General features: G+C 40.9%; 1 protein-coding gene across 1 annotated transcript in view; it reads left to right on the top strand.

The window, feature by feature from the left end:
* The window catches only part of LOC126095486 (myrosinase 1-like), a 44,057-nt gene that overhangs the window by 23,581 nt on the left and 3,633 nt on the right, over nucleotides 1–16,843 (top strand). Inside the window, exons 4-5 of the mRNA XM_049910276.1 lie at nucleotides 3,631–3,778; nucleotides 11,309–11,424. Coding sequence (XP_049766233.1) covers nucleotides 3,631–3,778; nucleotides 11,309–11,424 — 264 coding nt within the window. The remainder of the gene's footprint in view (nucleotides 1–3,630; nucleotides 3,779–11,308; nucleotides 11,425–16,843) is intronic.

The following is a 16,843-nucleotide window of genomic DNA, read 5'->3' as shown; positions in this document are numbered from 1 at the left end:
TACCTGTCAACCAGCGAAGAAGTATGATTACTCATCGACTGTTGGGGCCCAAAAAACAATCCGCGAATAAGTTACTGTACTTTGTGTTGTCTACACGCCTATACACCTATTTCGTGAGAGACTATGATGACCCATATTATCAAAAATGTGGTACTCACAGAAGTTAACATGTGACTCTAATTTCCGCCGAATTCTGGTACTGAAGTCGTACCTCTGACAAAGTGAGATTTGTAATGGTCAATGCCTGCACAATCTCGGAGATCGGTGAATCGCGACCTAACCGTAATAAAGCGCGCTGATGTCCAAGTGTTGCACTTTGAGTACTTGACTATAACGGTGTAGGCCTTTATCAAGTTCACGATATGGCAGTTATATCAACCAACAAACACAATAACACAAAAGCTACCTTTCACTCAGTAGTTGATGGGAAAACGGTGTTTTATTGTAGAAAACGTAGGTATTGGCAACTTAAAATATGAAATAATCAGCAAGAAGGTATTGTAATTGGCGCAAGATGGCAGGAGTTTCCGCAGTGTATGGACATAGGGAAAACGTAGAAAGCTACAATCGAAAGAAAAGTCATACTGGCGAGCAGTATCTTTCTTCATGAATAGCTACGAGACAATTATGTATATTCCCCATTGAGAACTATGTGCATTCACTAGAAATATTTCAAGAGTTCACTTGAAGTGTTCTTCCTTCCTCTATCTCTTTACTTCGCAAGTTTCTTTCACCATATGCAGCGTTGTTATCTGCTAATATGTAATTAAATGACAAGTAGACTTGTGAACACCTGCGCACTGTACTTCAGAGTGCCAAGTCACATGTACATGTCCTCGAGTGGAAGAAACAGTTACATGCTCCGCTGCAGAGCGAAAATTTCGTTCTGGAAACTGCCCCAGGCTAAGCCATGTCTCCACAATATCATTTCTTCTAGGAGTGCTAGTTCTGCAAGGTTCGCAGTAGAGCTTCTGTGAAGTTTAAGAGATAGAAGACGAGGTACTGTGGGGCGTAAAGCAGTGAGGGCGGGACTTCAGTTGTGCTTGGGTAGCTCAATCGGTATAGCACTTGCCCGTGAATGGCAAAGGTTCCGAGCTCGAGTCAGGGTCTCGCACATAGTTTAAATCTGCCCGGAAGTTTCAAGTTTTATCTTCATCAGTTTTATGTAAAAGCTTTACAGGCCTAATCTTAGTGCATATAATTTGTCCCATTAATGCTAACTGTATTCACGAAGGAATCAGACCCTTATTTTCTGTGAGAGACACTTGCGAAGTTACACGAAAAGCAGAGTCCACTAAGAATCTTATTTGGTTTTACAATATTCATGTTCTGTTTCGGATTTGTCGACCTGGAGAAAGTGTTTGACAATATAAAATGGTGTAAAATGTTCGATTTTTTGAGAAAAATAAGGGTAAGCTATAGGGAAAGATGGGTGACATAGAATATGAGCAAGAGCAAAGAGTGAACAATAAGAATAAAAGATTAAGATCGATGTGCTCAGATTAAAAAGGATGTTAGACAGGGCTGTAGTCCTTCTTTCCCACTGTTCGATCTCAACATCGAAGAAACAATGCCGAAAAGATATCAATGTTAAGATTTACTGATGACATTGATATCCTCAGTGTCAGTGACTTACAGCGTCTACCGAATGGAATGAACAGTCTTATGAATACTGAATATGGATTGAAAGTAGATCGAGAAGAGACGAAAGCAAAGAGAAGTAGTAGAAATGAGAACAGCAAGAAATTTAACATCAGGACAGGTGATCACGAAGTAGGTGACGTTAAGGAATTCTGCCACCTATGCAGCAAAATAACCAATGACGGATGGAGCAAGGAGGACATCAAAAGCTGACTAGCACTTTCAAAAACGTCATTCATGGCCAAGAGATGCTTGTTGAAATGACGGACTTTAATTTCAGGAAGAAATTTCTGATATTGAACGTTTGGAGCTCAGCGTTGTATGGTACTGAACCATAGACTGGGTGAAAATTGTAACAGAATGGTATCAAAGCATTTGAGATGTGGTGCTACGGAAGAATAATGAAAATTAAGTGCACTTAAAAGGCATTGAATGAGGAGGATCTCTGCGAAATGGCGAGGAAAAGAAGACATGTAAATCAATGGTAAGAAGAAGGAACAGGATGGTACGACTCCGTCGAGACATCAGGGAATAACTTCTATGGTACAAGAGGGAGGTGTAGAGTATAGAAACGGTAGAGTAGCGTAATAATTGGACCACACACTCAAATAATAGAGGGCATAGGTTGCAAGTGCTACTCTGAGATGAGGAGTCTGGTACAGGAGAGGAATTCTGATGACCCAAAGAAAGGTAACTTCGGATATTTTAGAATCAGGAAAAAAGTTCGCCAATGGTTCGTTAGTTATCTAGCAACTGTGAAGCAGAAACCTGTCTTTGGTATACATATGGCATAGGTTTGAATCTTATCACAAAGTTGTAAGCTCTTGGATGCTACAGGTTCAAGTTCTGAGTCTTTTATTTTCCTTAATACACACTAGTAACAAATGACCATATATAAGAGATTACTACTTTTTCGTATTCTGCCCATGACGCAAGTTTAGTTTTTAAAGACGTGAAGGTCAGTATAAATAATTCAGAAAAAAAAGGCTCTGAGCACTACGGGACTTAACATCTGAGGTCATCAGTCCCCTAAAACATAGAACTACTTAAACCTAACTAACCTAAGGACATCACACACATCCATGCCCGAGGCAGGTTTCGAACCTGCGACTGTAGCGGCCGCGCGTTTCCAGACTGAAGCGTCTAGAACCGCTCGGCCACACCGGCCGGCCAATTCAGCAAAAGCTGTAGTAGTCTACAGCTATTTAACTGTTGCTTATGTGCATTAAAGCTCGTTGCTTACACTTTCGGTCCTGAAGTTGTGTAATATATGTTTTTGTAGACTAAATGTTGTAAATGAAACTGAACGCATTATGTACATAAGGATTGGAGGTTATATTTTTAAAACGACATTCAGAAGTACTTAGTGATGGGCATGAATATAAATGGCGAATTGATTTGCTCTTCTAAATCACGAGATCAAGGTAGATAAGCCATTTCCACTGGGTTTACAAATCTAGAAATAAAATTATTTATTACAGCACTTTGTTTGTATTTACACCATAATAATTTCATATAACGAAATAAAAGTTTTGGTAACTATGTGAAGAAGGACACAAAATAAAAATATGGGTAAAAGTCTGTTTTATGTCGGAGAACTATGGATAAGTTGAAATTATAGTTTTTGGTCCATCAGTATTATTATGTGCACCAATTTAATGACTTCACACATTGATCTATGTAACATAATCTAATTTATACGCACGTGGTTGCTTTGACATACATCGCAGGTATCGTAGGAATTACGCTTAATATGGATTGACCTGAACCAGAGACTAACTCGACAGAGGATGCAGAGGCAGCTGAAAGAGCACGACAGTTTGTGGTGGGTACTGTAGCTCTGTGGTCAACCAGTTGGATCCCCTGTAGCTTTTAAGTGTAGTGTTAGTTTGTTAGTGGTAGTTACAGATACTATTCACGTGACTTAAAAGGTGTGTATGTAGGACATTGATGAGTGTGAGAAAACTGACATGTAATTCTGTATTGCAGATGGGAATGTTCGGTCATCCTATCTACAGTCAGGATGGGGACTACCCTGCTGTGGTGCGACAGCTAGTGGATGCCAACAGTGAGGCTGAGGGACGACCCCGATCAAGGTTACCAACCTTAACACAGGAAGAGATCGAGTACATTGGGGGTGAGTAACCAAATGCACAGCAGTAGAAGACCATTGGGGTTCAACAAGTGGGCACACAATGATGTCTACTTCTGTCACGCATGGTCGCAATGTAATTAGTTATTCTCATATGTTTTTCCATCTTAGGTCCGTTAATTCTAGCGATAGTTTGCTACTGAATCATGTCGCTACGTAAATGTGATAGACAATGGACTTTGCGTCCCTTCAGAAATTCTTTGCAATCATCAACAAGTTTCGTTGCTGACATATTGAGCAGAACAGTGATCTTGCTAAATCACACATTTGGAAGAAATAAAAACTGGTTTACCGGGAAAACTTCCATTTAAACATCATTTAGTTTAGTTTGTTTCACACTGTGACGCTGTATGTGTGGAAGCATTCTTGACTGCATATGGAATGTCAAGAAAGGTTCAAGACACAGATTTTTGAAACCTGTTCCTTTGTGATCCAGCAATCTGTCAACCACAGTTTTGGACGCTACACGAGTATTGATTGTAAAGGCAATATACTGCCGACACCTTCATTCATCTCCTACAATACTTGTCTAAATTATTTCACTGTATTTGCAGTTCGCTTCATGCTGATGGAGGGAGGGACTCTTGCTTGTTTAACCACTCCCTGTACTGAAAGTGGACCTCTATGTCAGCTGCCTTCCGAGATTCCCGGTCGTTTATGAAATACAAAATCCTTAACTTTACCATTAACTTCACGAGGGGATTATAATGATAGGCTGTCTGAAGAAGAAGTAAATGTTAAAACTGGGCTTAGGTCGTAAATAAAATTGTGAATATAATAGCAAATGAAGCAGTTTCGAAATAATTGACAATCACTGACGTTCTGCGAGCATAAGATTAATATACACAAATCCTTTCACTTTAGATTCTAATTGATACACAAATACTAACGAGTGTATGTTTCAGTAGGTCTCTGATATCTCGGTACTTATAGAAAAAAACGAATACATGTTACTTGAAGTACAAATGCAAGATACATTTTATGTTTCCCTTTACTATATGCTGTTGAATAATTGCTATAAAACTCATTCAACTCGGCACAGATTGTTCCAGTATTGTTTTCCTTGAAATGCGGAAAACGTATCATCGCACTACGCTCCGTTCTATCAGTGGGCTGCCAAATTTCGTTTTTGTTTCTGCAGCGGCGTGCTATTGTACTGTGTTACGGTGATTACAGTGTGTACCTGAAGTAGAGACCCACATCTGCAAACACACTCGAAACTATTGTCGCAACTTAATTATTTTCGAGATGCATATTACAGCTTTATGACCACCCCCTGTGTGTGACAAAAATATTACACCACATCATTTGAACCATTCCGTGTTACGTCCGCCTGCGCAACCAAGAGTGTAAGACGAAGAGAACCTGTAAGGATTCTCGTCTCTAAGGAAACAGTAACTATTTTAGAGGATTAGGGAAACAGATTCAACACTGTGACTCGTTTCCCGGGAATTACGCGCTCTGTAAGAAATACTGTGGGATCAGCAGCTTCATCCCTATCAATTACAGAAAGCATCATGTCTTTCTACTCGGGACTTCTATCTTCTCGTCCTATAGCGTCCATGAACCATGCAGCTGTGTATGACCGATTCTCTCTTTGTCGCCTTTTTCCTTACCTCAGATGGAACTTATTTCTCTAGAGACGATATCCCTATAATCGCAGCACTCAGGTACCAGTCGGTAAAAATCATGCCACTACAACATTGCGTAACTGCTGAGAATGATTTACATTGAACCTGTGTAGTCACTCGTGAGTACACTGTGTGTCTGCGAGACATCCCCTCCCCCCCCCCCCCCACGCAGATTTTTTTTGTTTTTTCGTCTAACATATACGGCTTGAACTTCGTTCCATATCCCCTTCTTTATGACCTTCCACTAAGGAAGGGATTCTATTTGTGTTTATCTGCTCTGCATAGTAACTAACAGTTCTTGATAAAACTTTACGTAGTTTTCGTGTTAGATTTCTTAGTGTTTTCTTGATCGTTTAGAACAGAAAGCGCCCTAAAACCGTCTTTTGTTTGTTTCGCGGCCGTTAGCCACTAGTCACTTGAATCAGCAGTTGTCTTGTGACAGCCAGAGCGAGAGCACCAGCAGCAGCGAGTACTGTTTGTATAAAGCGTTTTTGTACTTATTTGCTGCGCTTAGCTTTTAAATAGTTTTTCTGGGAAAACCTAGCGTAGTTTTCGCGTCTCGTATTTCAGTGAGTGTTTCTTGATTATCAGAGTAGCTCATCAGAAGATTATCTTGGGAATTTGTCATCGTATAGAGTAGGGTAAACATAGTCATGTGTAGGGACTGTGGTTGTTGTGAGCGGACGCAAGGAGAATTGGCCACTCTTCGGGGGCAGGTGGAGGCTTTGTCTGTTAGGCTCATCGAGCTCGAGGCGCAGGCGTCGGCTCGTAGTGGCGTTGGGGCAACTGTGGTGAGACCTATGCCTACTTCGGTGGCCTTGGAGTCACATGGAACCCCTGATGTCGCTGCGTCTTCCGGCAGTGAGCATCTTACCGGTCAGCCATCACTCCAGGGTGAATGGCGGACAGTGGTGGGCTCGCGCGTGCCTGGCCGAAAGGCGAAGGTGGGATCTGGCCGCGTGGCAGCTGCCTTACCCCTTTCCAACAGGTACGGGGTGCTTCCTAGTGGTGATGACATCGTTTCCGAGCCACCACAGGATGCCTCGCCTGTTGGGCCAGTGGCCGATTCTCCGGCAAGGTCCCGACAGTCACAGAGGGCGGGCCTATTAGTTATAGGGAGCTCCAACGTTAGGCGGGTTATGGAGCCCCTCAGGAAAATAGCGGGTAGGTCGGGGAAGAATGCCAGTGTGCACTCGGTGTGCTTGCCGGGGGGTCTCGTCCGTAATGTGGAGGAGGCCCTTCCGGCAGCTATTGAACGCACTGGGTGTGACCGGCTGCAGATAGTAGCACATGTCGGAACGAATGACGCCTGCCGCTTGGGTTCTGAGGCCATCCTTGGTTCCTTCCGGCGGCTGGCTGATTTGGTGAAGACAACCAGCATCGCACGCGGAGTGCAAGCTGAGCTTAATATCTGCAGCATAGTGCCCAGAGTCGATCGCGGTCCTCTGGTTTGGAGCCGTGTGGAGGGTCTAAACCAGAAGCTCAGACGACTCTGCGACTATAATGGTTGCAAATTCATCGACCTCCGTTATTGGGTGGAGAACTGTAGGGCCCCCCTAGACTGGTCAGGCGTGCACTACACACCGGAAGCAGCTACTAGGGTAGCAGAGTACGTGTGGCGTGCACACGGGGGTTTTTTAGGTTAGAGGGACCCCCCCTTGGGCGAAACGATAAAATACCTGACGGTTTACCAGAGAGGACATTATCATCGTTGATAAAGAACGTCCGTCCTCAGAGACCAAAAACAGGAAAAGTTAACGTAATATTGGTAAACTGCAGGAGTATCCAGGGCAAGGTTCCTGAATTAGTATCTCTTATTGAAGGAAATAGTGCGCATATAGTATTAGGAACGGAAAGTTGATTAAAACCGGAAGTGAACAGTAACGAAATCCTAGACACAGAATGGAATATATACCGCAAGGATAGGATAAACGCCAATGGTGGAGGAGTATTTATAGCAGTAAAGAATTCAATAATATCCAGTGAAGTTATTAACGAATGCGAATGTGAAATAATCTGGGTTAAGCTAAGTATCAAAGGTGGGTCAGATATGATAGTCGGATGCTTCTATAGACCACCTGCATCAGCAACCGTAGTAGTTGAGCGACTCAGAGAGAACCTGCAGAACGTCGTGAAGAAGTTTCGTGATCATACTATTGTAATAGGGGGAGACTTCAATCTACCAGGTATAGAATGGGATAGTCACACAATCAGAACTGGAGCCAGGGACAGAGACTCTTGTGACATTATCCTGACTGCCTTGTCCGAGAATTACTTCGAGCAGATAGTTAGAGAACCAACTCGTGAAGCTAACGTTTTAGACCTCATAGCAACAAATAGACCGGAACTTTTCGACTCCGTGAATGTAGAAGAGGGTATCAGTGATCATAAGTCAGTGGTTGCATCAATGACTACAAGTGTAATAAGAAATGCCAAGAAAGGAAGGAAAATATATTTGCTTAACAAGAGTGATAGGGCACAAATCGCAGAATATCTGAGTGACCACCATCAAACGTTCATTTCTGAGGAAGAGGATGTGGAACAAAAATGGAAAAAATTCAGAAACATCGTCCAGTACGCCTTAGATAAGTTCGTACCGACTAAGGTCCAAAGCGAGGGGAAAGATCCACCGTGGTATAACAATCATGTACGAAAGGTACTACGGAAACAAAGAAAGCTTCATCATAGGTTTAAGAGTAGTCGAATCGTAGCTGATAAAGCTGAACGAAGCGAAAAAGAGCGTAAAGAGAGCAATGAGAGAAGCATTCAACGAATTCGAACATAAAACATTGGCAAACAATCTAAACAAGAACCCTAAAAAGTTTTGGTCATATGTAAAATCGGTAAGCGGATCTAAATCCCCTATTCAGTCACTCGTCGACCACGATGGCACCGAAACAGAGGACGACCGAAGAAAGGCAGAAATACTGAATTCAGTGTTCCGAAACTGTTTCACTGCGGAAAATTGTAACACGGTCCCTGACTTCAGCCGTCGCACGGACGCCAAAATCGAAAATATTGAAATAAACGATATCGGAATTGAAAAACAACTGCTATCACTTAGTAGCGGAAAAGCATCCGGACCAGACGAGATACCCCTAAGATTCTACAGTGATTATGCTAAAGAACTTGCCCCCTTTCTATCAGCAATTTATCGTAGATCGCTGGAAGAACGTAAAGTACCTAGCGACTGGAAGAAAGCGCAGGTCGTTCCCATTTTCAAGAAGGGTCATAAATCAGATGCGAATAATTATAGGCCTATTTCGCTTACGTCAATCTGTTGTAGAATAATGGAACATGTTTTGTGTTCTCGTATTATGACGTTCTTAGATAATACAAATCTCCTTCATCATAACCAACATGGATTCCGCAAACAGAGATCATGTGAAACTCAGCTCGCCCTATTTGCCCAAGAAATTCACAGTGCCGTAGACACTGGCGAGCAGATTGATGCCGTATTCCTGGACTTCAGGAAGGCATTTGATACGGTTCCGCACTTACGTTTAGTGAAAAAAATACGAGCTTACGGAATATCGGACCAGGTTTGTGATTGGATTCAGGATTTCCTAGAAGAAAGAACACAACATGTCATTCTTAACGGTTCAAAATCTGCAGATGTAGAGGTAATTTCGGGAGTACCGCAAGGAAGCGTGATAGGACATTTATTGTTTACAATATACATAAATGACTTAGTTGACAACATCGGTAGCTCCGTGAGGCTATTTGCAGATGACACGGTTGTCTACAAGAAAGTAGCAACATCAGAAGACTCGTACGTACTCCAGGAAGACCTGCAGAGGATTAATGCATGGTGCGACAGCTGGCAGCTTTCCCTAAACGTAGATAAATGTAATATAATGAGCATACATAGGGGCAGAAATCCATTCCAGTACGATTATGCCATAGGTGGTAAATCATTGGAAGCGGTAACGACCGTAAAATACTTAGGAGTTACTATCCGGAGCGATCTGAAGTGGAATGATCACATAAAACAAATAGTGGGAAAAGCAGGCGCCAGGTTGAGATTCATAGGAAGAATTCTAAGAAAATGTGACTCATCGACGAAAGAAGTAGCTTACAAAACGCTTGTTCGTCCGATTCTTGAGTATTGCTCATCAGTATGGGACCCTCACCAGGTTGGATTAATAGAAGAGATAGACATGATCCAGCGAAAAGCAGCGCGATTCGTCATGGGGACATTTAGTCAGCGCGAGAGCGTTACGGAGATGCTGAACAAGCTCCAGTGGCGGACACTTCAAGAAAGGCGTTACGCAATACGGAGAGGTTTATTATCGAAATTACGAGAGAGCACATTCCGGGAAGAGATGGGCAACATATTACTACCGCCCACATATATCTCGCGTAATGATCACAACGAAAAGATCCGAGAAATTAGAGCAAATACGGAGACTTACAAGCAGTCGTTCTTCCCACGCACAATTCGTGAATGGAACAGGGAAGGAGGGATCAGATAGTGGTACAATAAGTACCCTCCGCCACACACCGTAAGGTGGCTCGCGGAGTATAGATGTAGATGTAGATGTAGATGCACTATCCATGTACGTATGCATCGTAATCATCAAGGGAGCACCCAGAACAAAAAGTTTTCAAAGCGCAGTGTGTAACCCGAAGTTTTGAGGGGGCTGCAGGGTTCTACTACATGATGTGGCACTCGCATCAGTATCTGAGTAGCGCCAGTGAAATTCAGTGAAGGTGGTACTAAGAGTGCTTGTTTTCGACATATGGTAACATTTGAAATCGAATAGATTGGCACAAAACAAGGCCTACTCCATTTATTTGCTCACATCACCACAACTGCTTTCCATCTTGCATAGTGAAGAACGGAAAATAATTCCACAATTAGTGCATTCGAACATAGCTGAAGGCCTTCACAAAGGTTAACCAATGCAGTAGTAGCACGCTACTTTATGGACACCTTCTGCCTTTACATCAACGTCTACATCTACATAGATACTCCGTAGCTCACCGTACTGTGCGTACTGGAGGGTACCTCATACCACTATTTGTCATTTCTCCTCCTGTTCCACTCGCAAATAGAGCGAGGGAAAAGCGACTGTCCTTACGCATCCGTATGAGACTTAATTTCTCGTACCTTATCCTCGTAATCCGTACGGTCGACGTCAGTTGTCGGCGTAGATTCACAATTAATGGCAGTGTCTCTCGAGAAACTAAAGTAATGCGATTACAAAATATTCATGGAAAGGCTGAACAATTACAGATCCATTCTGCACGTCACAATATTCTATCGTCTTGTAACACATAGCAACTGTTTCTTGCAATAGATGTGTTCTGTACCATTTAATGCATGGCGTTTACCGAGCGTATCCCGTAACACAGGAAGCTGGTGGTTTTCAATATTTGGATCATATAATCTTTTACAAACATATGAAATGCAAATGTCTGTAAGTATTCGATGTCCATTTTTTAATTCATTGCTTATTGCTGGAGAGAAATACTTGATAATAAAATATTTGTTAATGATACAAAACAATTATCATATGATTTCAGTGATGAAATGTAAGGTAATTTAGTGGTGACAAGATAAAACTGTGAACTGGAGAAGACATGTACTCCACAGCAGCCTTTAGCGCGTTCTTACTACCATTTGCACTTTTCGAGTCGATGTCAGGGACTGAATGAAAGATTCAATCGGCATTGGTTACTTCCGTATGTATCTGCTTCATGATACACATTCACGTAAGTCATTATTCGTATTCAGTTGTTATAGCATTGTCACTACATAATAGCAGCATCCCTTACTTGAGCGAGTGTCAAACAAAACTTTCTACATTTGTTCGTAACTCTAGAGTTTTATTTCGGTTTATCAGTTAGTTGAAGTCAGGGGAAATAATCCTTGTTACAGGTACGGCAGACTTCTTTGGGATGAATCACTACAACACTACTTTCGTGACGCCAGGCCTCAGAGGCCACAACCCTTCCAAAAAGCGGAACACCGCCGTAATTACGTCGGCTCCTGAGGTAAGTTGAAAGTATTAGTTGTACAAGCGTCGCATTGTGTTAGTGGAAAGACATTTGACGACATCCGAGTGTTCACAAATTGACGATTACTAAGACAAGAAAATGGTGATAGCACATTTGCTATAACTCATGGTTCCATCCAGCCAGGGGATTAGTCTTTTGCGTTGAAACATTGCAGGTCGTCATACACTGAAGCGTCAAAGAAACTGTAACAGGCATGCATATTCAAATTTAGAGATATTTCAACACGCAGAATACAGCGCTGTGGTCAGCAACGACCATGTAAGACAAAAAGTGTCTGATGCAGTAGTTAGATCGATTACTGCTGCTACCATGGCAGGTTATCAAAATTTAAGTGAGTTTGAAGGTGATGTTATAGTCGGCGCATGAGTGACGGAACACAGCGTGTCCGAGACAGCGATGAAGTGGGCATTTTCCTGTACGACGATTTCACGAGTGTACCATGAATATCAGGAATCCGTAAAACATCAAATCTCAGACATAGCTGTGACGGGAAAAAGATCCTGCAAGAACGGCACCAGCAGCGACCGAAGAGAATCGTTCAACGTGATAGAAGTGCAACCCTTTCGCAAACTACTGGATATTTCAAGGCTGGGCCATCAACAAGTGTCACCGTGCGAACCACTTCAACGAAACGTCATCGATAAGGTCTTTCGGAGCCGAAGGCCCACTTGTGTATCCTTTATGACGGGACGACACAAAGCCAGTCAACACCGACATTGGACTGTTGATGACTTAATCATGTCTCCTGGTCGGACGAGTCTCGTTTCAAATTGTATCGAACGGATGGACGTGTACAGGTATGGAGACAACCTCATGATTCCATTGACCGGGTCTGTCAGCAGGGCACTGTTCAAGCTTGTGAAGAGTCTGTGATGGTGTGGGGCGTGTGCCGTTGAAATGATACGGAACCCGTGATACGTCTAGCTACGACTCTGACAGGTGACACGTACGTAAGAATCCTGTCTGGCCATATGCATCCATTCAATGTCCATTGTGCATTCTGACGGACTTGCGCAATTCCAGGAGGCCAATGCGACACCACACGTCCAGAATTCCTACAGAGTGGCTCCAGGAACACTCTTCTTAGTTTAAACACTTACGCTGGCCACTCATCACACAAACATTACTGAGTAAATCTGGGGTGCCTTGCAACGTGCTGTTCAGAAGAGACTTCGACCCGCTCGTACTCTTATGGATTCATGGACAGACGTGCAGGATTCATGGTGTCAGTTCCCTCCAGCACTACTTCAGGCAATAGTCGAATCCATACCACGTCGTGTTGCGGCACTTATGCGTGCTCGCTGGGGCCCGCTACAATTTTATGTATGTCTACCAGTTGCTTTGGCTCTTCAGTATAGAAAGGCATGGGTTACAAACTGGAACGGAACATTTCTTAATCACTGAAGCTAATAATCATGATGAAACACTGTAATTTCGTACTCATTAATCAAAAAATCTACATTCTCGGTTGCAAGTTTAGTCAGTGTCGATAGCAGATTGTCATAACTGTTTTTCATCTACAATGGCTTTCCAAATAGTTTATAATAAATAGTGCATGGTATGCGACATAGGATCAGAATCAGCTTTAATTTATTTATTCCTACATTTTTGCTATTTTGTGAATCCCTGCAGTTATTTATAATTTATTGAAAAGTTTATAATAATAATAATAATAGTAATTATTATTATTATTATTATTATTACCTCAAAAGATAGTTAACAGGCCTAATTAGTTCTGTGCATTTTATCATTGCACAGTAAGTGCATTTCACAAGCTGACAAACTTAACAATAAAGTGATCCTTGAATTTAACGGTTAAATATATATTTATAAATTGTCATCTTTGTTTTCCAGTCTCTTTTTCCGTAGTCCCAGCTATACAAATTGTGTAACCCAATAACGTCTTTTGCGATTATAATCAATGTCTTGGTTGGACTTTTATTAGAGTCACGAAAGATGATATGAACATGTATAGCTTGCAAACATAATTACTGACCACTGACTCATACTCAGAAATGACTAACCCTGAGCCTCAATGGAAGTTCATAATTTTCCCAGAAGAAGCAACAATCTATAGCCATTTCATAATTAACGAGTACACTATGAAAAATTAAGATTGCCCCACATATAACATAGATTGTTAAAGTAGAACTAAAAATTCAAAAGAAGAAGTACAAATGGTGTCAATAAATAGCTCAACATTTTCTAAACTTTTTAGCTTTGCAGACCACCTACTTTATAAAAAAACCTTAGAGGCCCTGTAACCGAATATACAAGTATACAACTATACAATTGACTGATACAATAAGGTGTGGTCAAACAATACCGGGAATTGACTGACGCTACAGCCATTTGATGTAATTTGTCCGAAAGCCTCATTCGTTGAGACATGCAGCGTCAAAGTGGAACACATTCTGAGTGGTCAATCCGCGTCTAGAGACATTAAAACGTGGTATGCTTACGGTGTCCATTGTGCATCTTGGATTTTGAACGATGCCTAAAGATTAAATTGCAAAAAAGCGACAAAGACACTCATGAAATGTTGTAGTTGCGTACGAAGATAATACTCTGACGCTGAAGATTGTTTGCAAGTGATATAAGCGATTTAAAAGCGGAAAAGAGTCGAGGGAACAACATTCAGGACGTCCATTAACCACAATAACAAGACAATATGCAAAAAGTGGCAAAAATTATCCATTCCAACAGGCGAATAAATATATGAACGATGCCTAAAGATTAAATTGCAAAAAAGCGACAAAGACACTCATGAAATGTTGTAGTTGCGTACGAAGATAATACTCTGACGCTGAAGATTGTTTGCAAGTGATATAAGCGATTTAAAAGCGGAAAAAGAGTCCAGGGAACAACATTCAGGACGTCCATTAACCACAATAACAAGACAATATGCAAAAAGTGGCAAAAATTATCCATTCCAACAGGCGAATAAATATATTAGCGCTTACTGAAAATCATAGCAATTGATGCAGGTCCGTGAAAAGCATTTTAAACGATAATTTATATGTGAAGTAAGTGAGTGCAAATTATCTTCCTAGACTTTTGAATTATGAACACAGGGGAAGTCGTGTGTCAGTCTTCACGGAATTGAAGGTTCGTCTTTATTCAGATCCGGACTTCTTGTCCAATTTTGTAACTGGATATAAAATTTTTGTCGTTGAATATGACCCTGAGACGAAAATTTAGAGTTACCAATGGAAAAATAGTGTATCTTCTCACTCTAAAAGGGTATGGCAGTTAAAATCCAAAAGTCATACTCATTTTTTTCCATATTGACGGCATAGTTGTATGAGCGTATTGCAAAGTTTGGGAAACGATACATGAAGGAAAAAACCAGAAACATTGGTTAATAGCTTCCTTCTTTAACACGACAGTGTGCCATGCCAAATCTCGCTTTTGATTCCCGAGTTTTTGGACGGAAAACGTGTTTCTGTCTGTCCACATTCACCTTACTCACCTCATTTAGCACCATGCGACTACTTGCTTTTCCCAAAAAGTAAGACCTTGCTTAAAGGAAAATGTTCTGACACTGACCCAGACATTGAGACGGTGACGACAGAGCAGCTGAACGCTCTTCCAAAATAAATCTTCAAAAAATGCTTCCATGTTCAACGTTGATTCGACAGTACTTTGAAAAAGACTTAATAAAATTCCATGTACAATTATTATTTCGTTTATAATAAAATTATTCATTGTGTATTTCGGTCACACCTCATATATGAATCGTATTCACTATGACAGAAGGCATAATTATTAAAAGATACTGTACACCCCCCAAAAGCATGTAAAATTATTTGTCTTTTATAAAGGCAAGGTGTTTTCTGTCTTCACTTAACTGTCTTAATTTCTTACATTGTTTGTTCACAATCAGTATCTGGCTTACTGCCGTTAATTGTAGCCTCAAATCACCTTCTACATTCAGTCGATTCCTGTAATGATTAAAAAAAAAAAGTTGGAAAGAATTGTTCACATAAACATGTTGGTGAAAAGCCTGACAATGTCTCAGCACAATTTTGACAATTACTGCATACTATTTCCAAGCACTTGTCCAGAACGAGACAAATAGTGCTGTTTCAAAAATCGATTTTACTGTCTTGTGACGTGATATTTTAACTAACGAGTCTTCTTTACTTGATGACATTTTCAATTTTTTGTAGGTAACATTCTTCAAAAGAGATTTCTGATGCATTGTATTCCGCCCTCATTTTTAGGGAAGTAGTTAAAAAATAAACATGAAAAGGCTTAAATACTGCTCTAGTAAGTATAATTAAGGGGTTTCACATTCACATGAATGAAGAAGAAAATACGTAATTATGGTATAAGACACGTAACTAAAGTAAATTAGTATTAGTTTTACAAAAGGTGGTATTTGGGAAATTAACTGTTTTCAATGAAGTTTCTGTTTAAGGGAAATTACTATTTACAATCAGACTTATTAAAAATATTTGCATAAGATTCATGAAAACATATCATTTTAAATTTCTTGAGGCTGGATGTCGAAGATTTGAGCTGATCTCTTATGGTTGTAGCTGTTGTTTTATTAATTTTCTTTTCGTTGGTTCCCAGAAAATCATATAAGACTGGAAATAAGTCCAAGGAATCTTGTTCCACTTTTTAAGCACATCGCTGAAGTTACACTATCATTGCTTCTAGTTTGTGTTTCACAAAATGCGTATGAAAGTCGTTGCCATCCAGAATGTCGAGGACACCGACAGATATGCAATCCGCCTAAACCAGTTTTCATCGATCACGAACGCTTAGCAGGAACTTGCATGATTTCCATCACAATCTCCACCAATAAATAAAGTCCTGACAACACTTCACGTCTCGCCAGCCAATAAAATTGGTTAAATAAAGTTGACGATTTCTACTGCATCGCCAAGATCTTTACGAGACATTCGTCCAAACCTTTATGTACAATAGCCTTTCAATGCTAACTTTGTCGATTAAGCTAGTATAAATGCTGCGTCACACGCTACCGTCAATTGTCGAACCTACATACTTTCTAATCTACTTTATTTTCTTTAACAGATTTGTCAACCGATTTGAAAAGCCCTTCAGCAACTGTTTTTGTCGAAAAGATAGCCGAAACAACTGTTCTGCTTCAACATTGCCATTCCACTCATGTCGACCAAAACATAATAAATTAGCCTGACCAGGAAATCCTAATCTCTCGTCAAGAAGCAGCGAAAAATATTCGCTTTCTTTCAAGGCAGAAGTGACGGCTTCCTTCACATTTTCAGACATATCATCAGTTCTTTTCACAGTTGCATCTAATAAAGGCATTTCATTTATTTCTTTGGGTACATTCTTCATCAAACAAAGCATACTTATAACTTTTCCTGCAGTAATACTAAGTTCTTCTCGCACGGTGTGAAGC

Source organism: Schistocerca cancellata, chromosome 8 (assembly GCF_023864275.1).
Source record: "Schistocerca cancellata isolate TAMUIC-IGC-003103 chromosome 8, iqSchCanc2.1, whole genome shotgun sequence".
NCBI lineage: Eukaryota > Metazoa > Arthropoda > Insecta > Orthoptera > Acrididae > Schistocerca > Schistocerca cancellata.
This window is presented reverse-complemented; position numbering and strand designations above follow the sequence as displayed.